At 40.7% G+C, this 26,658-nt stretch overlaps 2 protein-coding genes across 2 annotated transcripts in view; one reads left to right on the top strand and one right to left on the bottom strand.

The window, feature by feature from the left end:
• The first annotated feature begins 3,380 nt into the window (after nt 1–3,380).
• esd (esterase D/formylglutathione hydrolase) lies at nt 3,381–10,585 on the top strand. The gene is made up of 9 exons (XM_047370470.1): nt 3,381–3,504; nt 5,660–5,743; nt 5,866–5,954; nt 7,383–7,481; nt 7,583–7,707; nt 7,803–7,922; nt 8,056–8,154; nt 8,283–8,450; nt 10,187–10,585. The coding sequence occupies exons 2-9, from the start codon at nt 5,676–5,678 to the stop codon at nt 10,265–10,267; spliced, it is 849 nt and encodes a 282-aa protein (XP_047226426.1). The 5' UTR covers nt 3,381–3,504; nt 5,660–5,675; the 3' UTR covers nt 10,268–10,585.
• Nucleotides 10,586–22,770: 12,185 nt separating this feature from the next.
• lrch1 (leucine-rich repeats and calponin homology (CH) domain containing 1) overlaps nt 22,771–26,658 on the bottom strand; it is a 73,156-nt gene continuing 69,268 nt past the window's right edge. The window contains exon 20 of the mRNA XM_047370658.1: nt 22,771–24,132. Coding sequence (XP_047226614.1) covers nt 24,019–24,132 — 114 coding nt within the window. The 3' untranslated portion in view covers nt 22,771–24,018. The remainder of the gene's footprint in view (nt 24,133–26,658) is intronic.

Below are 26,658 nucleotides of genomic sequence, written 5' to 3'. Positions count from 1 at the left end.
TCAGATAGTTTTGTGTTACTATGTTACTAGGTGTTATAGTAACTCACCTACATCATAAATACATTACTTAACCACCACCCCGCACCAGGAAGATCCTACTATAAAAGCTGAAAGTTATCTCTGCTTTGTCAGATGAACTATGTTTGATGTTAAATCTGTACAAAAAGATGCCTCAACCAAGTTTTAGTTCAAGGGTGCAAACAGTTTTACAACCAGGTTATTGCACCTGTTCTATTTTTTACATTTATGGCCCTAACAGATGTTTTTGTATTCCAGTTAACATGTACAGCATTTACGTCACATAAAAAGTACAAACGGTTTGAAATGATGGATGTGATACATTATAGTGTCATTCAGCCAGTGGAAATCCTAGAAAGGTGAAAGTTTTCCTTTTAACATGAATGGAACAGTTCTGAGAACATCAGGGACAGATCTACAGCCAAGTAGCTCTGCACACTGAGGGTCTGCTGCTGCCATCTGATGGACAGAACAAGCAACAGACGCAAAGAGCCAAAAAACAGACTTGTGTGACCAATTCAGCTTTAAATGCAGTGTTCCAGCTCACATGGCTGAAGGCGGAACCATAATCATGTTGAGAAGAAGGAGTGTATATGCTGAGTGAATTTAATCTGTTTTATGAGAGTGGTGGGAGGCCATTTGAAATGGTCTAATTTAGGTAGCAGCTGCAGAGATAGACAGGACATGAGTACTGCCATGCTGCGTATGATTTAATAACCCATTTACAATCCAAATTGAGCTCATCAATGGGTGAAGATTGCAGAGGAAACCACTGATATGCAGAAACATGAAGAGGATGACAGAGAGGGGCGGGATGTGTGAAAACAGACATGAGGGAGATGCCAACAGATAAAGAAACATGGGCTTGATATGATAAAACTGATGCTCCCTACTCATCAAGGAGCACTAATTTAATTTTTTAGTGTTTGGATGTGCTGGTAGTGTGGGCTTCAGAAAAAAATTCTCATGATACCTGAAGACAAACAGCTACAAACACATGACCCATTTCTAAATGAACAAATGTTTAGAACATTAATTTTCAAGTCTTGCTCCAGATTCCCAATGGGATTCAGGTCGGGACTTTAACCATTCATTCCATTGTAGCGCTTCCTGCATGTTTAGGGTCATTTTCCTGCCGGAAGGTGAGGCTCCACCCCATTCTCAAGTCTTTTGCAATCTCTACCATGTTTTCTTCAAGGATTGCCGGTAGCATGTTTCGTTCAGAAAACACCATCCTTACACTGGCTTGTTGAGAGTAATGTGCAGCATTAGGTCTCAGCATCATAAACCAGTCTGCATCTAGGCAGAGACATACGATTTTGATCTCATCTGTCCAGAGCATTTTCTTCCACATCTTTGTTGGGTCCCCTACATGGCTTGCAGCAAACTGCAAAGGGGATATGTTCTAACGTTCTTTCAACAAAGGCATTGTTCGTGCCATCATTCCATGAAGGAATAATTTAGATAAAAGTTATCCAGCTGACAAATTCTCTCCCATGAGCTGTGGATTTCCGCAGCTCGTCCAGAGTCACCAGGGGTCTCTTGGCTGCTTCTCTGAATATTACTCCCTTTGCCTGACCTGTCAGTTCAGGTGGATGACAATGTCTTGAAAGGTTTGCAGTTGTGTCAGACTCTTACTGTTTTCAGACAAGACACAGATATGTTTTAGAAACTAACCCTTTTATTAGTTTCTTTTTTTTTTTTTAAGTTTTAATGGTACTACAAGCCTTATTTGCAGTATTCAGACAGGAAATGGGCAGAGAGAGAATGGGGGAGGTGTGCAGCAAAGATCCCAAGGTTGGGAATTCAACCCTGGATGGCTGCATCGAAGACTAATTGCCTCCATTTATGGTGTACATGCTCACCACACAATACCCCTAGAAACTAACCCTTTTTAAACTTTACAACTTTCTCCCTGGCCTGTCGGCTGCGTTCATAGGTCTTTATAATGATGTCTGTTTTTGAACATTTTCTTACAAGCATCTGAGGCCTTTACAGAAGAGCTGAACTATGCTCACTACACTAGGTCTCCCCTGGAGGCAATTTGGTGCACTGGATTTCATTGTGGGTATCAGAGTATAGGCATGGAATATAACTGCATGCCACACCTTTCAGATATTTATTTGTGAAAAAATAGTAAAGCCATTTAGGCCCTGTTTATGTTGTATTATTGATGAAAATACCAATAAAATACATTCAAGTTAGAGGTTGTAACGTGATACAGTGTGTAAATGTTCAAGGAATGAGCACTTTAAGTGGGAAACTCAGCAGACAAATAATTAACATATTTTACTCTGGATTATCTAGATTTGCTAAAAATTTTTATATTTAAAGATGGTAAATGTTGTGTCTTCAGTAGTTTGTTTTAAAGCCACCCTCCAGTAATCAAGGTTGGAAAGACATTTAAATCTTTAACTTCTGTCGGTGTATGGTAGCAGGTGGTCCTAACTTTCTTCTAAAACAAAAAGCAACTAAATTATTACAGCACGATAAAGAGAAAAGAAAGATAAACTAAATTTGCTTTCACGGCTATTTGTTTGCCCAGGTAGTTTGGATTTTTCGTTTGTTTTTGTTTCGGACAGGTTGATTTGTGTCTGTCATTGAGCGACAGATGCTTTACACCCTACACACACACACACACACACACACACACACACCCTACACACACACACACACACACACACACACACACACACACACCCTACACACACACACACACACACACACACCCTACACACACACACACACACACACACACACACACACACACACACACACACACACACACACACCCTACACACACACACACACACGCACACACACACACACACACAACTAAAGGGAACTTTGAGTAACCAGTCACCCTAACAGGTATGTTTTCGACTGTTGGAGGAAGCCAGTGACCCAGAGAGAAACCATGCATAGCAAGAACATGCAAACTCCATGCAGAAAGAACCCAGTCCGTGATTCCAACCCTTGTGTTCCTTGTTTCAAGGCAACATTGCCACAGACTGGTTTAACTTTTTTTTTGACGAATTCAATTATCAGAATACTCAAATATTAATTTAGGCAAATTTCTGTTCAAACTATATAGATGTGTTCTTACATTTGTAATTTGCTGCACCTTTTATTGTGACCTAAATTTTACGTTTGGTTTAATCATTTCATTTATTGTAACATTTTTGTTCGTTTTTTTCTATTGTTTGACCAGTGTTCTTTGTTAGGATGTGCATTTATTTATTTCAAGTTCATATAGGGTCCACCTTAAAGTTACTTCACAATTTATTCTTTCGATATGCATATCATATACAGTATACTGCTTTTCTCCGCTTTGGTGCCATCTGGTGTATAAAACCGTTCAGTGCGTCTCAAACTGAGGAGGGGGCGGCTCTGTGACGTCACGACGTTGAACTATCGACGCTCTCTGCTGCTCCTGCCGGGGAAGTTAGCAAAGCCTGCACTCTGCAAACCCAGTGATTTATTAAGGTATGTTTAAGAAATTATGCATTTAGTTTGTAAAATAGTTTTTTTTTTCACAACTGTCTAACTGAATTAGCTTTAGGCAGGCATTCATAAAAAGCTTCAGTGCTAACTTTACTTGCTAACTGCTGCACGCCCCCCAACATGCAACGCACAGAACTCTTGTTTAAATTCGGACAGTTTTGACATTTTGTGTTTATACCGTCCTGTTTTAGATGTTTGGCCCATAAAACACATGTTCACATTTTGACCGCCATTTGTGCAGTTCGGCTAGAATAAAATGCCCCTTACATTAACTGGTTTAATGTGCTGTGCTGTTAATCACAGGTTAATGGTAGACTGGAGACCGACTGGGACGCGACGGATTTCTGAGTGGTTCGGTTTAGGTACAGTTTTGGTTCAGGCTTGGTTTAGCATTATTTAGATGCAAAGTAATTTTAAAACAAGCTAACCGAATGAAGAAGGAGCTTGAGTTGAGAAGGGGGGGATATAAAGGTAGAGCTGGTTTTAGACTCTGCTCATATGTCAGTTCCGGACGGTTAAATCTGGACTTCACAGATCTGAATAATCATTTTATCTTTAGAATTGTACATTGGCTTCTCGGATTTATTTGGATTTATTTATTTATTTATTTGTTGTGGAATTGTCAAAAGCAAATGTGCAAGTAGTGACTTTAAGCCCCTTCTTCCAAGGAAACTCGAAGTTTCACTATCTGGTAATTATTCAGTATTTCTGTATTTTTGACGGTACAGTAACTCGAACGCATACCACATCTGGTCAGCCCTGATGGGATGGTAATCACAGGGTTAACTGGGGGAGAACAAAGGTCACAGTCTTCTCACAATTCTCAGTCTCATGTGTTGCAAACAGGTGGGACCAGGTATTCAGCTGTAATACAGAAACATGGAAAAATACTACTCTAGTAATGTTACCCTGAAGTTGAGTTACCTGTTTGGATAACAGTGTCCAGCACCTATGCTTGTAGTGGGGAGTCACGTTCATGGGCACTACGGTAGGAAATAGAACATGCAATAACTTTTAAAACATTATTATGTTTAAAGAGTTGCATGAAATGTTTTAACAATCTGGATGACAAAAACTAATCATAGACATTTGCATTAAGACTATTGAAAGTCTAAACCATGGTTTATGTTCTTTGCTTGATTCAGGCAACAACCTAACAGAACAGTAATAATGTCTTTCTGCTTGGGGTTCACTGTAAACATGGACCTTTAGAAAGTAAGCTGTCTATCCAGATAGACGGCAACTTAGTTGGAGTTTCTTAACGACTTTTTATCAAACATCTTCTAAAACATTTTATCTGCATTTAACAAGCATTAGCAAATATATTACTGGCATAGAGCATAGGTGCATAGTACTTAAATGATAAAGTAGTATTTAGTGCAGTTCAAGCAGTTCTTTCAATATCCATATTGCTGATGATAAATTTATGATATTACGTGCAGCCCTACTACATATTATTGGTATTACACTTACTCACCAATGAAGGTCTGGATGCTGTCCAGTCCATTTTCTTTACAGTCGTGATGTTTTGTCCTAACAGGAGTTTTGGAGTACCAACAGCCCAGCTAACGAGGTTTCTGGGTTTGGAAATCTGCTACAATGTTCTAACAAGAAGTCACCTAAAACACACGTAGCTTCATCGTTTGTTTCTAAAGATGCGTCTGAAGGGCTGCAGTCTTCAGTCAGCTGACCTCCTGCTCCTGCAGACACGTGTCGATGCAGGGCTCGTTGTTGTGCTGAGCTAATATTAGCATGTTTATTCTCTGTTGTGATATGACTCATTGGTAATTAGATTCGGGACATATTTCAGCGTGGTTGCACTGACAGAAGTTAGAGAAAAAGGCAAACAACGCGTATCAGAATCGGAGTTTAGTCAGGGACTCCTCTAGATTTGATCCCATGAATCAGATCAGGGTTCCTACCAGGGTACCACAACCAGGTCCTAATCGGGTCTGTTGGCAAATGTCTCATCAACCTTGTTAAAAGTTTAGTTCAGAAAATGTTTCAGTTTTTCTATCAGCTTGTTTTCTACGATGGGCCTTTCATTTGGATCTTTGCAATAGACATGAGGTTTAGTGCTAAGAATTTGTATGTGTTCTAAAAAAGACAGCATGTGACCCCCCCTGTGCTCCCCAAGTGTCTGCAGGTCAGCCATGGCTCTCACACAGGTGTCGTCCAACAAGTGTGCTGGTGGCTTCCAGAAGGTGTATGAACATGACAGGTGACTCACATATTCAGTGACACACATGTGACCTCATCTTTAACCACAAGACTTTTCGATGTGCGTTAGAAAGCTGAGGTTCACAGAAGACTGTTAAACTCTTGTTTGCTTGCTGTCCACAGCTCTGAGCTGAAGTGTAAGATGAAGTTTGCCATCTATCTGCCTCCCAAGGCTGAAACAGACAAATGTCCCGTCTTCTACTGGCTTTCGGGTGAGTCTCAGGCTTTGAACAGGTGTGAGGCTTTGAAAACGGGTCACCTGGTCTGTAGGCCTCAACCAACAGGGTTAGCTTAGTTTAGCTGTTTGAAAATCCTATAAAAAGTATGCACACTGCTTTGGAGAAGTTTTCCAGCCCCTTAAATTTGCCACATTTTGTCACATTACGGTCAGAAACTTTATTGTATTCTACTGTGATACTGGGAACGTTTTACCGACAGCGATCAGAACGTTGCAGCATGCATTTGTGTCGTTCCCTTTACTCTGATACCCCCTAAAAACGTCTGGTGCCTTCAGACGTCACCTAATTAATAAACATGTAGTCCACACATGTATAATTTAATCTCAGTTTAAATCCAGCTGTTCTCTGAAGGCCTCAGAGGTTTTTAGAGAACAACCAGCATCATGAAGACCAAGGAACTCAGCAGACAGGTCAAGGAGGGTTAGTTACAGCTGAGTTAGGTTAAAAAACAATATCCCAAGGTTTAAACGTCAGCTCGATGATTCGGCTAAAAAGCAGCTATCAGTCGTGTCCTTGTCAAATGTGGCCTTTATGGAAGAGTGGCAGTGGAACAAAGCTATCAGACACCCTCCTGAAGTTTACCATGAGCTAAACAACATGTGGAACAGGATGCTCTGCTCAGATAAGACCTAAATGAACCTTTATGGCCTCCATGCAAAACTCAACACACATGGTGAGACAAGGTGGGGGCAGCATCATGCTGTGGAGAGGCTTTTTTTTTTTTAGCTTTGACAAGGAAGCTGGTCAGAACTGATGGGAGTATGGGTGGAACTAAATACAGGAAAATCCTAGAAGAAAACCTGTTGGAGGCTGCAGAGGACATGAGGCTGGGGGTGAGGCTCACCTTCGATGTCACTAAACACAGATATGGGTTCCTTTCTGTTGTAGCTGTGGCTGTGGTGAGAATCTGTGGCTGTAATTCAAATTTGATGTATGCAGACGCTGTCCATCCACTCTGACTGAGCCTGGACTACAAATAATGGCAAAGATTTTATTCTCTAGAAGTGCAAAGCGGGTAGAGACATGACCTGTTTCAGATTTTTATTTGTAAAAGAATTTAAAAATCATGTGTCAATTTCCGTCATCAACGAAATGTTTTGCCTTTATGTGTTTTTCTATTGCATTAAATCCCATTAAAATAGATTGAAGGTTGGCAAAATGTGAAAAAATTCAGTGGGGAGGAACTTTTACTACCTATGCAGATTTCTGTTTATCAGTGTCTTCTTAGTCATTTACCAATCGTTGGATGTGTGGATAGACGTCCTACTTATTCCTTGTTGATCAGATAAATGGATTAGGGAATGCAGACAGACGATATTTGCAGATTGTGGAAGGTGACAGAAACCCCTCTGAGGTGTTCGGTCTTGCTCTGATCAGTTTTCATTGTGCTGCCCTCTGCAGGCCTGACGTGCACAGAGCAGAACTTCATCACCAAAGCAGGCAGTCAGCTGGCTGCAACAGAACATGGCATCATCATCGTGGCCCCAGACACCAGCCCACGTAGGACGGCACACACTACAAGCTCAGGAACATTATAAGATAAAACGTTCCAGTGTGAGTCTGTGGAACAAAGTGAAAACATTCCTACGTTCCTGCCTCAGGTGGCTGCAACATCGAAGGTGAAGATGAAAGCTGGGACTTTGGGACTGGAGCTGGTTTCTACGTGGACGCCACCCAGGATCCCTGGAAAACCAACTATCGCATGTACTCGTATGTCACTGAAGAGGTGTGGTGGATTCATTTCACCGTCCTACCACCAAACGCTCACCTGTTCCTGTCATTTAAATCAACAACTATTCTTATCTGTGTTATTTTTTTCAGCTCCCTAAACTAATCAACGCTAACTTCCCCACTGATCCGGACCGGATGTCCATCAGCGGACACTCTATGGGCGGCCACGGGGCGCTCATCTGTGCCCTGAAGAATCCAGGCAGATACAAGGTGCTCCTCGTCTCCCATGAGGGATCAGTCCGAGTCTGTTTGGCATTAAGCTGATTGTTTCTGTTTGAAGCAGACAGGAAGTTAGATTCTGTATTCTGAAAGCTGCTCATTCTTTCTGACATATCTCCTGCAGGCTGTGTCTGCATTCGCTCCCATCTGTAACCCCATGCAGTGCCCCTGGGGTCAGAAAGCCTTCTCAGGATACCTGGGAGCTGACAGGTCTACATGGGAGGTAGGACCCCTGCAGCACTGTTCAACAAAATAATAACAAAAGCATGTTCCCAGATTCTCTCATGAGCGCAAGCATTCCAAGAAAAAAGGTTTTGGTGAAGTCTCCCTTTTCTTTGTGGTCTTTTTCAGGCATATGACGCCACCGTGTTGGCTGGTTCTTACTCCGGCCCTCAGCTCGACATCCTCATCGATCAGGGACGTGATGATCAGTTCCTGTCAGCCAGCCAGCTGCTGCCCGACAATCTGATCGCCGTCTGCTCAGAGAAGAAAATCCCTGTCGTCTTCAGACTACAGCCGGTGGGCCCTCGTAGTTGCTTATTCTGTTGTTTAACTACCAGAAACCTCACCAGGGGCGGGGATTAAAAGCTTTCACTCCTAACCACCTTAGCTATGCCTACTCACCAATCAGAAACGGGGTGGGGACGGACCTTGGGTCTGAATGTTATTGTTTCTCGTTCTGCGAACGTGCACCAAGCACGGACTGCAAGTTTATAAAGCCAGGGGAAGACACTAAAGATGTTTATAAAGATATAGGAATTAATGGAGCTGGGCTTGGATAGAGGAGATGGGTGGCGATGGAAACCCCTTCGGGAACTGGTACCAAAAGCTCCTGGTGCATGTTTTTGCACTATGTTGTGCACAAGGAGGCTGCAGTATGGAACTAGCGGAAAGAAAGTTCTCTCTAGGCCCGGATAAGACCCTAGTCATAAAGCTGCTGTCTGAGCCATTCAACACATCTCATGCTTGCTGGGTACAACAGCCACAGCAGACATCCCACCCTCACTGACCGACCTAGTGGCTGGTTTAAAGTTTTGCGTGTGCTCCTTCATCACTAATCCACTCCTCAGTTTATGCAAGAAGTTAGCGGAGGATAAAATCACCCTCACACACCTATCTGTTTCAAGACAGCATGCTAGCTATGTAATCACACACAGTATCTCACCAGAGTTGAAACAAATCTATCTGAAAAGCTGAAGAGTGGCATCTTTTCAACATGGATGAAGCCACAGACAATAGACCAGATACAATTTTAAATGGACTGGTCCGATTTTATGACAAGGATGCAGGCTGGGTGAAAACACAGCGCTTTGCCAGCAAAAAAGTAAACATTGTGAGTGCCTGAGCATTGATGCTAGAACTAAAACATGTCCTGCAGTCTTGTGGGCTGGAGTGGAGACGGGTCAGCAATTTTTATTAATGTAAAAGCTGATACTGTTTAGGAAACTCAGTGTCACTTAAATGACAACAGTCATGGCCATTAAGAGTGTCACTAATGTCCATGAGTCATATGATGTTTATGACAGGTTCATCACACCCTTATGTCATCCCCTTAAAGTGTTACCGCCATTTTTGTGGCTCTTGTCAATAGAACGGGAGTTACTTCTGGAGACTTTACAGCTTTAGTAGCAGTTGTTATAAACGCTCAGTTAGAGCAATAAGCAGGTAGTGAAGTGACTTGTTAAAAGCGGGGATGGATTACTGAACTTGTCTTCCAGGCCCAGGTGGCACCGAGAGCTCACATTGGGTTTGCCCATCTCCTGTTTGAATGTTGTCCATTTATATTTAGAATTCTCAACAGAATCTATCATTTAAGGGGTGATTTTTACAAGCTGGGGCAGCATACTTTCAGAACCCCCCACCACTTCTCTTCCATGACCCAGATTAGTGAGGTGCACGACTAATAGCTGTCCTATAAAGAGATTCTACTCAATTTTATTGAAGTATGTTAGAAGAAAAAGTTGTTGAATAGCAATTTACATCAAACTTAAAATAAAAAAATATCGTTTTCCTTCAATGACACAATTACACACTACTTTGCTTTGGTCCCAGTAAAAATACAGAGGTTTGTGGTTGTAACATGACACTGTGGAAAAACTCAAAGGGTGTGAATACTTTTCCTGAATAACAGCATATTTGCATAAAATGATCTGCTGCATCATATAAACATCTAAAGTATTGGATATTGTTTTTAAATACCCGTTTATTAAAGCCATTAGCCATTATTGAAAACAAGCTGTGGTTTCCCCCTGCAGGGTTACGACCACAGCTACTTCTTCATCTATTCATTTATGAACGACCACATCAAACACCACGCCAAGTACCTGAACGCCTGAGCAGCTGCCGCACCTGAACACAAACATCAGTTCGCTGTGACCTGCTGCTCTGCTGCCAGCTGAGCTCCCTGCAGAACAACAACAATCATGTCCTGGAAACTGAACTGTGTAATAAACTGAGGGGAAATGAGGATGTTGTTGCCTCCTGTGTTAACAGCACTTACCTGCATCCTCAGAGAGAGAACGACCCCTGGAACAACCAGGGTTTCTCATCACTTTTCTGTGACCTGAGCATAATGTGTTGAAGCTTTTGCTATGGTAGAGCAGAATTTTACCAGTGAACAAATGTTTTGGAATAAAAAATATTTTTACTCTTTAGCTCTTTTTAAGCCTTTTCTGTCTCCACCAACACTGCTGTTGGAGAAGAGCTTTGAAGATTTGAGTTGGTAAAAAAAAAACTACCTATGGCTGAGGGTTGATGGTGGAGAAATCAGAGGGTAGGTATGTTGTACTATAGCAACTAGTTTTAACAGCATTGTTTTTGATCAAATTATACTGCTGTCATTTAAGATCAAATGGTTCTACTTTAAAACATTTTAATGTCATTTGTCAGATTTTGGACCACTCCTATTTTTCTGATATTAGGGTTCTAAAACAGTCTGGAAGAATATGATTTTATTGTGTTCCAAGTCTGTTTAAGTATAGAAACATGATAACTGGGAATGGGAAAAAAACGTTTATTTTCATACTTTAAATCTCCTTCCATTAAATAACATAAAAATCCAAAAGTGACTTTACCCGTGAAGACCTTGAAATTTGATTTGCCTCATTATAAACTCAGGTTTTTGTCCCACACATCGATCGCTTTGGTGTTTGAGTTTCTACCAGATACATTCATTCAAAAAGAAAAGAGCACTTTTTATGCCTTCTTAGGTTTCAGTTCCTGGTTTAAGCCCAATTCCAAAACAAGTCTGCAATTGGGCCCTAATTAAATCTGGATTTGGATCAAATTTAAAAATGGAATATTTGTAGAACGCCTGTAATAATGTCCAGATTTCTGTTCTAGATCCTTCTCTGTAATGTTGGACTAATGAAACATTTACTGTGAACCTAATTGAGTTTTATCAATTGTTTCCTCACAATCTATGAAACAGTGCTGTGCTTCAGAGTTGGTTGTGTTAAAGGGTTATTTCACAGGTTTTTGCATCTGCTACAATACTGTAAAGAATGTGGATGGGATTTTTCTAGATTAAACACAAATTGCACTTTCAGTTTTACATTCAACTCACAGAAGTCCAAATAACAAATTATTAATGCTTCATTAGCCAAGTAAATCGAAACCAGTTCATGAACCTTGGGTCCAGTTCATAAAAACCTGTGAAATGTCCCTTTTTTATTTTAAAATGAGTGTCTTTACCTGTTAGTAACTCACAAACCGAAATGATCAATAAGTTGGACATTAAGTTCATCATATAAATATAAAGTAATGTAAAAAGACTAAGATCTTAGTTTCCAGAACCAATACCTCATTCAATTATCTGAAAATCTAACTTGACCCAACCAAATCTTTGAATTCCCATACTTATCCAGACTGGAAAGTTCCATAATAAAATCAAGACTGCTCAGGAACCCTGGACTATGTTTTTAGATGTTTGTCTTGGTGCACTGCCAAAAATATAAATAACCTTAAGGAGAGGGTTCACATATTTCTTCTGAGATTTTACGATCAGCCAATATCTGTAGCAAAGACGGATTAAATTATTTTTTCTCCCCTAAAAGCTACACCAGCCCATAACTGTAAAAAACATGCTTTTTATTCTTGCAGATATATTAAAAATAAAATCACATGTACATAAGTATTGACAGCTCCAAATTGAGCTCAGGTTCATCCTGTTTCCACTGATGATCCTTGAGATGTTTCTGCAGCTTAATTTGAGTCCATTGTGGTAAATGCAGTTGATTGGTCAGGATTTGTAAAAGCACACTCCTGTCTACATAAAGCTGAAACTCAGAAAACATGAAGTCAAAGGAGTTATCTGTAGACCTCAGATACAGGTCCTTCTCAAAAAATTAGCATATTGTGATAAAGTTCATTATTTTCTATAATGTAATGATGAAAATTTAACATTCATGTATTTTAGATTCATTGCACACTAACTGAAATATTTCAGGTCATTCATTGTCTTAATACGGATGATTTTGGCATACAGCTCATGAAAACCCAAAATTCCTATCTCACAATATTAGCATATTTCATCCGACCAATAAAAGAAAAGTGTTTTTAATACAAAAAAACGTCAACCTTCAAATAATCATGTACAGTTATGCACTCAATACTTGGTCGGGAATCCTTTTGCAGAAATGACTGCTTCAATGCGGCGTGGCATGGAGGCAATCAGCCTGTGGCACTGCTGAGGTCTTATGGAGGCCCAGGATGCTTCGATAGCGGCCTTTAGCTCATCCAGAGTGTTGGGTCTTGAGTCTCTCAACGTTCTCTTCACAATATCCCACAGATTCTCTATGGGGTTCAGGTCAGGAGAGTTGGCAGGCCAATTGAGCACAGTGATACCATGGTCAGTAAACCATTTACCAGTGGTTTTGGCACTGTGAGCAGGTGCCAGGTCGTGCTGAAAAATGAAATCTTCATCTCCATAAAGCTTTTCAGCAGATGGAAGCATGAAGTGCTCCAAAATCTCCTGATAGCTAGCTGCATTGACCCTGCCCTTGATAAAACACAGTGGACCGACACCAGCAGCTGACACGGCACCCCAGACCATCACTGACTGTGGGTACTTGACACTGGACTTCTGGCATTTTGGCATTTCCTTCTCCCCAGTCTTCCTCCAGACTCTGGCACCTTGATTTCCGAATGACATGCAGAATTTGCTTTCATCCGAAAATAGTACTTTGGACCACTGAGCAACAGTCCAGTGCTGCTTCTCTGTAGTCCAGGACTGGGGAATGCGGCACCTGTAGCCCATTTCCTGCACACGCCTGTGCACGGTGGCTCTGGATGTTTCGACTCCAGACTCAGTCCACTGCTTCCGCAGGTCCCCCAAATCTGGAATCGGCCCTTCTCCACAATCTTCCTCAGGGTCCGGTCACCTCTTCTCATTGTACAGCGTTTTCTGCCACACTTTTTCCTTCCCACAGACTTCCCACTGAGGTGCCTTGATACAGCACTCTGGGAACAACCTATTCGTTCAGAAATTTCTTTCTGTGTCTTACCCTCTTGCTTGATGGTGTCAATAGTGGCCTTCTGGACAGCAGTCAGGTTCTCAGTCTTACCCATGATTGGGGTTAGGAGTGATGAACCAGGCTGGGAGTTTTAAAGACCTCAGGAATCTTTTACAGGTCTTTAGAGTTAACTCGTTGATTCAGATGATTAGGTTCATAGCTCGTTTAGAGACCCTTTTAATGATATGCTAATTTTGTGAGATAGGAATTTTGGGTTTTCATGAGCTGTATGCCAAAATCATCCGTATTAAGACAATAAAAGATCTGAAATATTTCCGTTAGTGTGCAATGAATCTAAAATATATGAATGTTAAATTTTCATCATGACATTATGGAAAATAATGAACTTTATCACAATATGCTAATTTTTTGAGAAGGACCTGTATAGGATTGTCTCAAGGGACAAATCTGGGGAAGAGCACAGAAAACATTCTGCTGATTTGGTCCAAATGAGCCCAGTGGCCTCCTCCATTCCTAAATGGAAGATGTTTGAACCACCAGGACTCTTAGAGCTGGCCGGCCTTCTAAACCGAGCAACTGAGAGAGACTGTCCTTGGTCAGAGAGAGGAACTCGATGGTCACTCTATCAGAGCTCTAACAATGCTCTGGAGAGAACCTTCCAGAAGGACAATGACTCCAAGCATACAACCATGATATTAATGGAGTGGCTTCAGGACAACTCTGTGAATGTCCTTGTGTGGTTCAGCAAGAACCCAGACTTAAATCCAACAGAAGATCTCAGGAAAGTTCTGAAAATGTATTCCCTGTCCTGTAGTGTAATTGTTGTATCTGTCCTTTGCAGAGTCCCTCTTCTCTTCCTTTTGTCCCTTCTTCCATCCTCTTTTCTTTACTTGTGTCCTTCCTTATTTCCTTGCTTTCTTCATCCTTTTTTCCTCCCTCTTCTGAGTCATTTAGTTTTTCCTTCCTGTTGTCCTTTTTCTTCTATCCACCCTCCCTCCTACTCTGTTTTGTCCAGGATTCACATTTAACCTCTTCCTGCTGCAGACAAATCTGCCATAAAGTCTTGGTAAACTTTAGAATCGCATATTTTAAAATAAACATAAAAGACTAAGAACCCTTGAAAAGTCTAGATTTATACATGTATGAACTCTGGAAACTGCTCACACAGTAGATGGGTTTTATTTTCTGCACGTTTCAAAAAAATCAAATCTAACAATGAAGTTGGATTCTAATTCAGCAGGATGGTAAAGGGCTGTTCCACTACTTTTCTGCTCCCTAAACAGACTTAGATTAGTTCTACTTTAAAACATCTGATGCTTAGATTTCTTAAGTGATGACTTGTTCTTTATAACAAACTCTGTTATATGTAAAGACTGTTTAAATGCAATTAAATTCAGTTTAAAACCCTGATATAAAGTGAGCTAGAGGTACAAAAAAGATTTTTTTAACTTTGAATGATTTTACATTTATGATTGGATTCTCTATCAGAACCTCAAAAACCAAAATACTGACAGAGAAAATGTTAAGTTGTGATATGGCAAATCTGAGACAAATGAAATATAAATCAAATTCTAAAAAGCACCTAAAAACGTAGGTTTTTATTGTTTAGAAAACGGAATAAGTAACATCAGGAAACTCAAACATTTTTCCATAATGTTTTTCCCTTATCCATCCAGACCTGGAAATTGATAAAAGTAAACTTTTAAAGACTCAGTTTGAGAAATGTTCAAAAACAACCTTAATGTAATAAATGAGTTGTGGAATCCATCAGGTGTAGCCAGTTTTAAAAGACATATTTGTTTCGACATGTGAGGTCTTTACTGATAAAGTGATGACAAATACAGTACAGTATATACAGTATTCACAGCAGTTAAGGCGACATTACTGGGACATTTTATGCACGCTGTACATATGACCAAAGTTCACAAAGTTACAAAAACATCGAAAGTTCAACAAACTTGAAGAGAAGTCACAGAAAAATACATTTGCTCCCTGTCAGAAAAGTACAAAAACTGTGAGTATACAGTCCGTTTCTGGGAAGTGTTAATACAAAAGAGACGAAAACAAAAACAAAACTGCTTAATGTTCAGCAGGCACACATTTTTTTCAATGGCATCAAAATTCTAACCTAAACTCTGCATTATCGGGTCACTTTAAAGGGGAATCCAGATTTTCTCAGTTGCCTAAAATGAAGACTTATAGACACACAACTTAGTGCAGAAACCCTGGGGAAGCAGTCGCTTTGCTTTTATTACTCCTTTTCTCCCCCCTGAAGCACTGGGACATGATGTGTACAGAACTGTGGAAGACCCAAAAAAAAAAAAGCTGCAGCCTTAAATTATTCAGATCCCTCGTTATCACCTAGATTTCCTGTTTCAGGCTCCTGCAGCAATGTGATGACATCAATATGATCTGTCGGGTTTAAGTGTATCAGTTCGACACCAGGAATGTAATTATCAGGAACAACACAGTAAAGCTGCAATCCATCTCAGAATATACTGACTTCTGTTCAGCTGAGCTGCCCGTAGTGTTGAAATATGTAAAAATGATCATTTTCATAATATCATGGTGGAAAACAGCCTTTTTCAGGTGTAATATACAGCACATAAAGTCTAAACTCTGCACATGGTGATAAATAATATGTACAGGTATTCTACATAAAAAAAAACACATTTATCACAATAAAGTGTGTTTGTTTCGGCAACTGTTAAATCCATCCAGTAAAAGTCTTTGTGTCTAGTTTCTAAATTAAAACATATTTTACTGTTGAATCTGGACGTAGCTGAAGCTTCGGGTACCAAGAAAAAGCAAACGCTGCTGTTCAAGAATGATAGAAGTTTCTTTCTGGCACTCAACAAACGCTTTAAACAAAATGCAGACCATTTTTGGTGCACGCTTTAAAGGGGCAATACTCTAGTTTTTAACTGACGTTTGGCTTCTATAGCAACAGACAATCTGGTTTCAGCTTAAAAATCCTTTAAATCCTCCTGTAGTACCCACGGTCTGCCTGTAGAGGGAAGCCTTTCATTTCCCTAGGTTCTGCTCTGTTCCTAGAATAAATAGCACCACTAAGAAGTCCACAGCTTTAAATGATTCTCCTCTTCTCATCGAGCAGGAGCTTTATAAAAAGGTTCTAGAAACAACTTCATCAGCTGCAAGAAAAACTAAGAACATGACTAAGAACATTTTTGTGTAACTGGGCCTTGCTTCTGTTATTGGGAGGAACAAACTAACCAGGACCAAAAGCCATGGGGCTGTGGCTGTGAAAACAAGGTGAACAATAATCTGAACCGAGGTAGAACATTTTTCCGCTTTAATACAAAAGTCAGCTTTACACTGAATGTATTTTCAAGACTGTATACAGTCTAAATGAATCACCACTGGGTGGTTCTCCTCTCTACACATTTTGTGCTCTCTGCAAAACTCCTGCGCCTCATATTCCAGAACTTCCGCCTCTTTAACATCTCTTCAGTTGTGTGTTTTCATGACACTTTGCCTCGTTTGCCCTCTACTTGACAAAACTCTGCAGCTGGACAGATGGATCTCCGTTAACTTCAGAGCTCAGCGCATCCTGCTTACAGTCTGAAAGCCACTAAGGCCAGACAGTGAGCGTTGATCACACTCTTCGATGTGGATTCTGTTACTAAGTGAAAAAGACTCAATATAGGCTGATGAACCACAAAACATCTAAGAAGCTATTTAAAAGGGAACTATTTTCTACAACATGTTAACTTGTCTACGGTTCATTCAGACAGAATGAGAGCCAGAGAGTGCAAGACTTTTAGCAGGTCACAGGAAGGCTTAATGTATTACAGCAAAGTTTCTCCATTTTTTCCTTTTGAGCTTTCAGCCTCAGTCTGATGCAAAACATGTTGAAATTGAAAATGTTGAAAGCATTTTGGAAATGTCAAAAGTGAATTAATAATTAAATGCCCATGGCAGGCACTGAAATAAAAATGTCAGTGCCTTTCTTTTATCTTTTCATATTACAGCTCTTAAAAAGAAATTGAAATTGTCTACAAAAGATATTGGCAAGTCAAAGATGTGCAAAAACCTGAGACAGTTCTGTTTAGTGCATCTCTAGCTATCAGTGTTGGACCTCAAGACAAAAACTTGAAATAAGCTGGAGAAATATTACAGCTGAGCTGCAAGCAGAAGAAGGCTGTTCCAATGAATGTATGGGTTCTCCTCTCTGAGTTAAAATCTGCATGAAGTGTTGGAGTGCAGACAGTGGCCGTGCTAAAGACAGGAGACTGAAGTGAAACATTTGGAATCTGAAATATAAAACGGGAAGAGCAGACCTACAGTAATGCTCACCTACCGATGCGTTGATACTACTACAGAGTTCAGTGGGGACCAATAAATTTGTTCTGCTCCTTTAAAGCATCCATTTGTGCCAGGTCTGCAATGCAACATGATGCCAAAGCCGAAGGCCACACACACACACACACCCACACCATGCACTAAAAAATACTGTTGATGAAGCACGCTGTGTAATGAGGCATCAACAGTGCAGTAAACCAAGCCCAACCTGAGTCACAGTCTGTAATCTCACATAGCAACAACTCCAGCCGGAAGCACATACACATACACACACACACACACACACACACACACACACACACACACACACACACACACACACCCAAACAGAAACACAGAGCCTCTTTATACTGTCAGCAGACCAGGGGAACATTTTGCTACATTAACTCCAACTTTGCTCTGCCGAGCTGTGAGAAAGGAATCAGACTTTTTGTTCTCTGAGCTTTTCAAACTCAAAACTAGACTTAAAATGTCTAAAAAAAACATAGGCCTGCATGACAGCTGTTTCCTCAACCTGCATCAAATTTTCAGATATCCATAACTCATTGAGTGTCCCATGGACACTGAGAGTGACGGAGGGTTTGAGGAGCCCAGAGCGGCAGCAGTGAATAAATGACATATGCTGGCCCTTAGGGGTCAGACACAGAGACAGTGCCTTGAAGAAGTATTCACATTCTTGAAACCTTTGCACAATTTGCCACGTTACACTTTTTAGGATTGCATGTAACAGAGAAACACTAAAATTCAGTACAAGCAACCACTACCACCTGTTGGGGCCCAGCCATGGAATGAAACCGACTGGACTCAAAAAAGATTTTGGTAAAAACTCTGAATCCCAGAATGCAGTTTAAACCCATCCCGCACAGCTCCCAGGGAGGAGGATTTTAACAGCTAGAATCCCTATGAGGTCATAGAGCTACAAACTCTATGCAGAGCAGCATCATTCTCTTCACCTGCAGGCTCTATAGGTTGCCTAGGGGAGGAAACGCATGTGAATGCCTGGATTTCACTGGCCGAGCAAAAGACTGCATCTTCAGAACCACTGTACGGTCCGATTAGAATGGTTCATGTAAGGGGTTGTGTCTGGGTAGAGAAATCTGTTTAGAATAAAACTATTTAAATATTGTTTATTTTCATTGTGTGTTTGTAAATACTTTGTGGTGCTTAACTGCTTGAGTGCTAATAGGCCTCTTAGCCTTAATGCTACAAATTTGTTTTGGGTTGTGTTTTTAAAGTTAAGACAAACTGTATTTTACCAAACAGATGGTTTGGTAATGTGAGCTTGCTCCATTTTATCTGTGTTTTCCAACCTTGTTCCCACTAACCTGCATTAAACATTTACACATAGTCCTGATAAACATGCTAAATTGTGCCTCCGTTATCCCCTATTATCCGTTATTTTAAAAATATTATTTTATTAAAATAATATTTTATTTAGGGCCAGCCTAAGCATCCGGGGATTGGGCAGCCGAGGTCTCCACCTTCGTCCGCCACCCAATCGTCTTTGAACTGGTCCCTCATGATTCCCCCTGGAAGTGGTGGGCCCACTGGGGGATGGCCTTGCGTCTCTCCTTCGGGCTTAGCCTGGCTGGGTCCCGCGAGGAGCAAACCAGCCACCAGGCGCTCTCTGACGGGTCCCAACCCCAGGCCTGGCTCCAGGGTGGGACCCTGGCTCTGCCATACCGGGCGACGTCATGTGCCTTAATCGTATAAAGTGCCTTGCGAAAGTACTTGGCCCCCTTGAACTTTTCAACCTCTTGCCACATTTCAGGCCTCAAACATAAAGATATAAAATTCAAATTTTTTGTGAAGAATCAGCAACAAGTGGGACACAATCATGAAGTGGAATGAAATTTATAGGATGTGTCAAACCTTTTTAACAAATAAAAAACTGAAAAGTAGGGCGTGCAATATTATTCGACCCCGTTGCGTTAATACTTTGTAGCGCCACCCTTTGCTGCAATTACAGCTGCAAGTCGCTTGGGGTATGTCTCTATCAGTTTTGCACATCGAGAGACTGAAATTCTTGCCCATTCTTCCTTGCAAAACAGATTGGAGCTCAGTGAGGTTAGATGGAGAGCGTTCGTGAACAGCAGTCTTCAGCTCTTTCCACAGATTCTCGATTGGATTCAGGTCTGGACTTTGACTTGGCCATTCCAACACCTGGATACGTTTATTTGTGAACCATTCCATTGTAGATTTGGCTTATGTTTTGGATCATTGTCTTGTTGGAAGATAAATCTCTGTTCCAGTCTCAGGTCTCTTGCAGACTCCAACAGGTTTTCTTCCAGAATGGTCCTTATTTGGCCCCATCCATCTTCCCATCAATTTTGACCATCTTCCCTGTCCCTGCTGACGAAAAGCAGGCCCAAACCATGATGCTGCCACCACCATGTTTGACAGTGGGGATGATGTGTTCAGGGTGATGAGCTGTGTTTCTTTTACGCCAAACATAGTTTTGCATTGTGGCCAAACAGTTCAATTTTGGTTTCATCTGACCAGAGCACCTTCTTCCACATGTTTGGTGTGTCTCCCAGGTGGCTTGTGGCAAACTTTAAACGAGACTTTTTATGGATATCTTTGAGAAATGGTTTTCTTCTTGCCACTCTTCCATAAAGGCCAGATTTGTGCAGTGTACGACTGATTGTTGTCCTATGGACAGACTCTCCCACCTCAGCTGTAGATCTCTGCAGTTCATCCAAAGTGATCATGGGCCTCTTGGCTGCATCTCTGATCAGTCTTGTCCTTGTTCGAGATGATAGTTTAGAGGGACGGCCGGGTCTTGGTAGATTTGCAGTGGTCTGATACTCCTTCCATTTCAATATGATTGCTTGCACAGTGCTCCTTGGGATGTTTAAAGCTTGGGAAATCTTTTTGGATCCAAATCCGTCTTTAAACGTCTCCACAATAGTATCTCGGACCTACCTGGTGTGTTCCTTGGTCTTCATGATGCTCTCTGTGCTTTGTACAAAACCCTGAGACTATCACAGAGCAGGTGCATTTATACGGCACTTGATTACACACAGGTGGATTCTATTTATCATCATCAGTCATTTGGGACAACATTGGATCATTCAGAGATCCTCACTGAACTTCTGGAAAGTAAAGGGGCCGAATAATATTCCACGCCCCACCTTTCAGTTTTTTATTTGTTAAAAATAAATTTCATTCCACTTCACAATTGTTGATTCTTCACAAAAAATTTTAATTTTATATCTTTATGTTTGAAACCTGAAATGTGGCAAGAGGTTGACCAGTTCAAGGGGGCCGAGTACTTTCGCACGGCACTGTAGTCTTCATAAGGGTGTCTTGAACAGCTCTTTGTCTGACCCGTCACCTAGAGCCTGTTTGCCATGGGAGACCCTACCAAGGGCATTTAAGCCCCAGACCACATAGCCACTAGGATCATTCGGGCACTCAAACCCCTCCATCACGTTAAGGTGGCGGTTCAACAAGGGGCTTAAATGAGCTTCCTCCGTAGGTTTGCAGGGGACTCCCAGAGAAATAGGGTGAGGAGCTCAGCCATCCGGGAGGGGCTCGGAGTAGAGCCGTTGCTCCTCCACATCGAGAGGAGCCAGTTGAGGTGGCTCGGGCATCTATATTGGATGCCTCCTGGATGCCTTCCTCGGGAGGTGTTCCAGGCACGTCCCACCCGGGAGGAGGCCCAGGGGACGGCCCAGGACACGCTGGAGGTACTATGTCTCTCAACTGGCCTGAGAATGACTTGGGCTCCCCCCAGAAGAGCTGGAGGAGGTGTCTGGGGAGAGGGACGTCTGGGTGTCTCTGCTGAGTCTGCTGCCCCCACAACCCGGTCCCGCATAAAGCGGAAGATGACGAGTACGAGAATATTTTATTTATCCCTTTGTTTTGCAATATGAACGTTTTTTTTTGTTTTTTTTTTTATGCATACAAATTGTTGTCCTTAATTAGTTTTTAAGTTAATTTGGCCAAATTCCTCAAAACAAACCTTGGTTCTTAAACAGACTCGCATTGAACTGTGACATCACTATATTGTTTGGTTATTGGTTTCAGTTTTATTCTATTGTTTCTTTGTTTTGTAATTTATATGTTTTCCTCATTCCTTTCATTTTTACTTATTAGTGTAGTTGAATGTCATTGGCCTAGTTAAACAGTTTGCCAATTGAAGTATTTTAACTTGAGACTGAATTATTTTGTTAATACATGCTTGTATTTTAGAGAAAAGTTGTTTGTGTTTATTCTGTATATTTGTGTAGGGCATGCCGTTTGAGTACGCCAGTGAGAGAATTCACTACTTCATCTATTATTCTATAATACCGCACCTCACCAGGCAGGTATTCATAAAATAATAACTGACAGAGACTGACAGCTGTGTGGCTATTAATTCCTGATAATTAGGTGGTTCCCTGACCTGGTAATTTTAATCTAAATTACTAACTTTTTAAATTGCCGTTGGCATTTATTAATAGGTATTTACAGTCAAACCAAACCTATCGTTGCATAACACACCTCATCCGTATTATTAGTAATTTTTCATGGCAGAACTGGTTGTCCACCTGAACTGACGGAGAAGAAGTCCTGTTTGCAGTTTGCCACAAGCCACGTAGGAGATGCAGCGACCATGTGGTATGTGAAGGAACACTGACACCGCACCTCACCTTGAAAGCTCAATCTGACTGGGCTTGAGCTATTTGGCAAACAAGAATGGACGAAAAGTCCGGGCTGTATTTATGTAAAGCTGGTGGAGACATATCCTAAAAGACCAATACAACACACTGTGGTTTGAGGCTGTAACATGAAAAAAGATCGAGGGTTGTGAATCCTTCTCTAAGGCTCTGTACAAGTGTTGTTAAACTTCTGTCCTAGCTGGCCTTTTAGGCCTCCATGCACAGTTTCAGTTCTGTCTTACTTGTGTCGTTATTACCTATTCACACCACATGTTTTGGCACGTTAACAAACTGCATCTGACACACGCACATCAGCAAGCCCATCTGATCCCTTTGGACAGGAGAAACACTGGTTAGTGACAGGTGAGAAAAGGAGGCCGATCACATGAACAGAAATTGAGATTAATGTCCCCACAGAGACAGTTTAAGACAGATATACACCCGCTTTAGGGACACGCAGAAAGCTCCAACACAGTCGCAAACTTTAGAAAATATACACACTTATACCCAAAATATATTACAGAAAAATAGCTTTGGCCTATTTATGTCTGACTCTATACAACAACGCAAGACTGTTTTTCAGGTTCTCTTTATATTATAAATATCCTCAGGTTTAAATAGAACTAGATAAAAGATGTCTCCCTCTATCATAAGACTTTAGTATTTTGGTTTGATTCTCTTCAGAGAATTGAGAGCAAAACAGTGAAATGTTTCAGCTACAAGCTCATTAGAAAAACAACAAATTTCATCTGTACATGGTTAAAAAAGGATTTAAACAATGTGTGCATAGACAGCGAGATCGACTGAGGCGAGTAAAATATTTAGACTAATATGCAAAAAGGTTTTAGAGTTTTTATGAACAAAGTGTGGTGTTTAGAGCCACAAGCAGGCAGAAGATAGAAAGATTTGGGGGACAGAAATTGTAAGATTCTAAAACAAAGCTTCGATTTTAAACGAAAAATCTTTGATCTTGATTTAATAAAGTCAATCGTGCAATTAGGATACCGGCTTAAAATATCCTTTTTGTAAGCAAAACTGCCCTGGAACACATAGGCAACCATTTGCTTTATACGGTATGCCTGAGAAAAAATAAAAATAAAAAAATGTATTTCATCTAAAAACATTTAGCCTGAGAACTAGGATGCTGTATGAATGAAACATTCCCAATTTCTGGATTTGGCATAAAAGAAATAATATTTTTTTTGGCTTTTTGCATCATTCATAACAATATTCTTAAATTTTTGAATTGCAAAATGAATTCCTTCTATTTTTTATCACTTCATCATAATATTTTACAAAAGATGGAACCAGCCTATGTAAAGATTTTCTTGATCTAGTTCAAAACATAAAAAATGCTGTGCTGTATTTCTGCCCTTTAGATGATCACAGTAAAAAAGATCCCAAATTGGAGTAAAGAAAATAACCTGCTGCAAATCAAACTGTTCGTCTTCTACCTGCTTCACTGCTTGATTCCAGGTTCCTCTTTCTGAGTTAGTAGATAAATCCGCTTCTAATGGAATTAGTTCCCTTTCTGCACCCTGATAGGACATCAAAGTCCTGCGTCGCTGCAGATGATGCAGAGGTGAGCTGTAGGGTCACGTGAGGCAGCGTAAGCATGCGGCGTTCAGTTCGGGGCTCCGTCGCTCACACCAGAAGAGGGGGTTTGGAGGAGGCCTCGTCCACCAGAGCCTGCACCGTGACACACACCTTCACCAGGCCTTTTTCCTCCAGGATGTGGTGAGGAAGACACAGTTTGTCCTGGGAGTCAGAGACAAGGAAGGATGGAAAGGAAAGAGAAGAAGGGAGAAAAAAAGAGTGCAGGAGCACATGCAGAAAAAGAGACAAAGGCAGCACAGGATTTAGACACACCGCTTGTAAAAATAAGCTTGTGTAGAATGTGTAAAACTGTCCACTGTCAGGTCTGTCGTTTTATGCAGTACCATGAAAAATATCTGTTTTTGCTGTTTTCTCAATTAAAGGTTTCACATCAACAAGAGATAACCATAATCAATTTAAAATTAAATTTACAAATGACGATTTCCTTTAATTAGAGAAAATGTTAGAGAAACCAACCAGACCACTAAATCTAATAACTGGTTGAGCATCACTTGGCAGCAACTGCCATCAAGGGTTGGTGATGAGTGGCAATGAGTCTTTTACATTTACTTTCCTTTGCAGAATTGTTTCAATTCAGCCACATTGGCGGGTTTTTGAGCCCTTTTCAGTTCATGCCACAAGCCACTCTAAAACCTTCATTTTGTTTTTAGAGCCATTCAGAAGTGGACTTGCTGGTGTGCCGTACATCATTGTTCCGCTGCATTCACCAAAGTATCCTTGGGCTAAAACAGTGGGCACTCCTTCAGGACTTTCTACTAGAGAGCAGAATTCATGGTTCCATCAATTACTGCAAGATGTCCAGGTCCTGAAGCAGCAAAGCAGCCACATACCACACTACCACCACCATGTTTGACTGTTGTTAAGATGCTCTTTTCTAGAATGGTGTTAATTTTACACCAGATGTAACAGGATGCACACTGAGACTTTTGCAAAAACTTTTGGGGATCATCAGGAATTTGTCTGGGACATGTGAGATGGGTCTACTGCTTCCTCTATTTGTGGATAACGGCTTAGTGATCAAAGCATGACATGTCTGGCAGTTATCGGGTCAGGGTGTGACTAGTCCAATTAAACAAAAAAATGTGGTCAATTCCTGATTTAACAATGGGGGGACAGATATATTGTCACACAGGGCCAAGTTGACTCGCATTGCTTTTCTTTCCTTAATGGATGAAATCACGGTTTAAAAACAGTTTTGGTTATTACTCAGGTTATCTTTGTCTGATATTAAAATTTGTTTAATGACCTGAAACATTAAGTGTGACAAAGAGGCAAAAAAAAATAAATTATCTGTGAGGGGCTACTCAGCTGATAGACTGGACATCAGTAAAAGATGTTAGGGTAAATAAACATTCGATTAATAGCTTTTAGGATGCCTAATGAGTTCAGCAATCCTCTTTACCTGAATTATTTTTTAGCATGCTTTGATTGAAAAGGTATTCTACTTAAAACAATAAATAATCACTGTAATGATGAACGTATGTAACCATGGAAAACGTTCGCCTTGGTTCTTTTCACCATTTTACCAATTCATACTCCACAGTTTGCAAATATGTCCAGTCCTTTCAATTCTTAAAAGTAAATAATCATCATCAATCAGCGCTGCCAACAGTCTCTTGGATCAGTGCCTTCTTAATGCCCTCCAAAACTGGATTTAACTGGAGTTCCCGCTGGTGCATACAACAACATCCCCTGAAGTTGGAATCCCACCTGGGAAAGTCAGAGCTTGCTGAGCAGCCCTGAGTTTAGATCCAAATATGGCTGCCACAGATACAGCAAAGACTATAGTGAAAGTTTCAGGTATAAACTGTTTATTCTTATTTTAGATAGTTTGTATCTCATTAAACCAGCAGCACACAGAGCGTGTTTCTTTAGTGTTTAAATGGTTACTTGTACTGCCAATAGTGGATAGCACCCAAACAAATAGCAAATCCAGGTTTTTTCTGACTTGCAAATAGAAGTTGATCAACTCAGTTGTGACATTCCTAGTTGTGAGCTTTCGAAACAAATTGAAAGCGACATATTTAAACAAGAAGTGAAGATTCAGTTCTACCTTTCATTTTTATTTCTGTCCTCCCCCTGTAACTGTGCTATAAAACATTTTTGTTAGCATGTTGTCCTTTTAATCACTGGCAGCCCACCACTCCTTCCATTAAAGAAAACACGAATGATAAAATAGTCCTTTTCTCCAGAGTTTTGATGTCTTCCTTTAGTCGAGCAGAGCAAGAACCACAGAGGCAGTCAGTAAACATAGATGGCAGGAAATTCATGGATGGAAAGGCATTGAGTTATCATAAATCCTGTTAAAATCCAACAGAACCTAAGCTTTGGATTTCAGGTTCACGTTTTTTCCCAAAACAGGACTGACGTCAATAGCAACGTACATTTACTGTTTGAAAAAACAGTAAAAAACAACCAAAGCTGGCTGTGGATTAAACACTCTGATTTAAGTGAGAAGGCTATAACATGTTCTAAAGGCATTATAAATTTGAACTTAGTAACGTCGAAACCACCTGACACTTTAAAATTGTAGAATCCTGTTTTTATTTAGGTTTGGTGAATCAGCTGCCAGGCTGCCCATTAACAAGGAAATATCAAAATTCCTACAGTTTTTAGTTGCTTGTAACATCAGCCGAATGCTAACCCAAAACACACATTGAATACGGA

Source organism: Girardinichthys multiradiatus, chromosome 7 (assembly GCF_021462225.1).
Source record: "Girardinichthys multiradiatus isolate DD_20200921_A chromosome 7, DD_fGirMul_XY1, whole genome shotgun sequence".
NCBI classification, from domain to species: domain Eukaryota; kingdom Metazoa; phylum Chordata; class Actinopteri; order Cyprinodontiformes; family Goodeidae; genus Girardinichthys; species Girardinichthys multiradiatus.
Note: the sequence above shows the minus strand (reverse complement) of the source record. Positions and strands in the feature narration are given on the sequence as shown.

Coding starts and splice junctions, on each gene's coding strand:
- esd (XM_047370470.1), top strand. CDS start 5,676: ATGGCTCTCACACAGGTGTCGTCCAACAAGTGTGCTGGTGGCTTCCAG. Junction 7,482..7,582: donor GGCCCCAGACACCAGCCCAC/GTAGGACGGCAC, acceptor TTCCTGCCTCAG/GTGGCTGCAACATCGAAGGT. Junction 7,708..7,802: donor ACTCGTATGTCACTGAAGAG/GTGTGGTGGATT, acceptor TATTTTTTTCAG/CTCCCTAAACTAATCAACGC.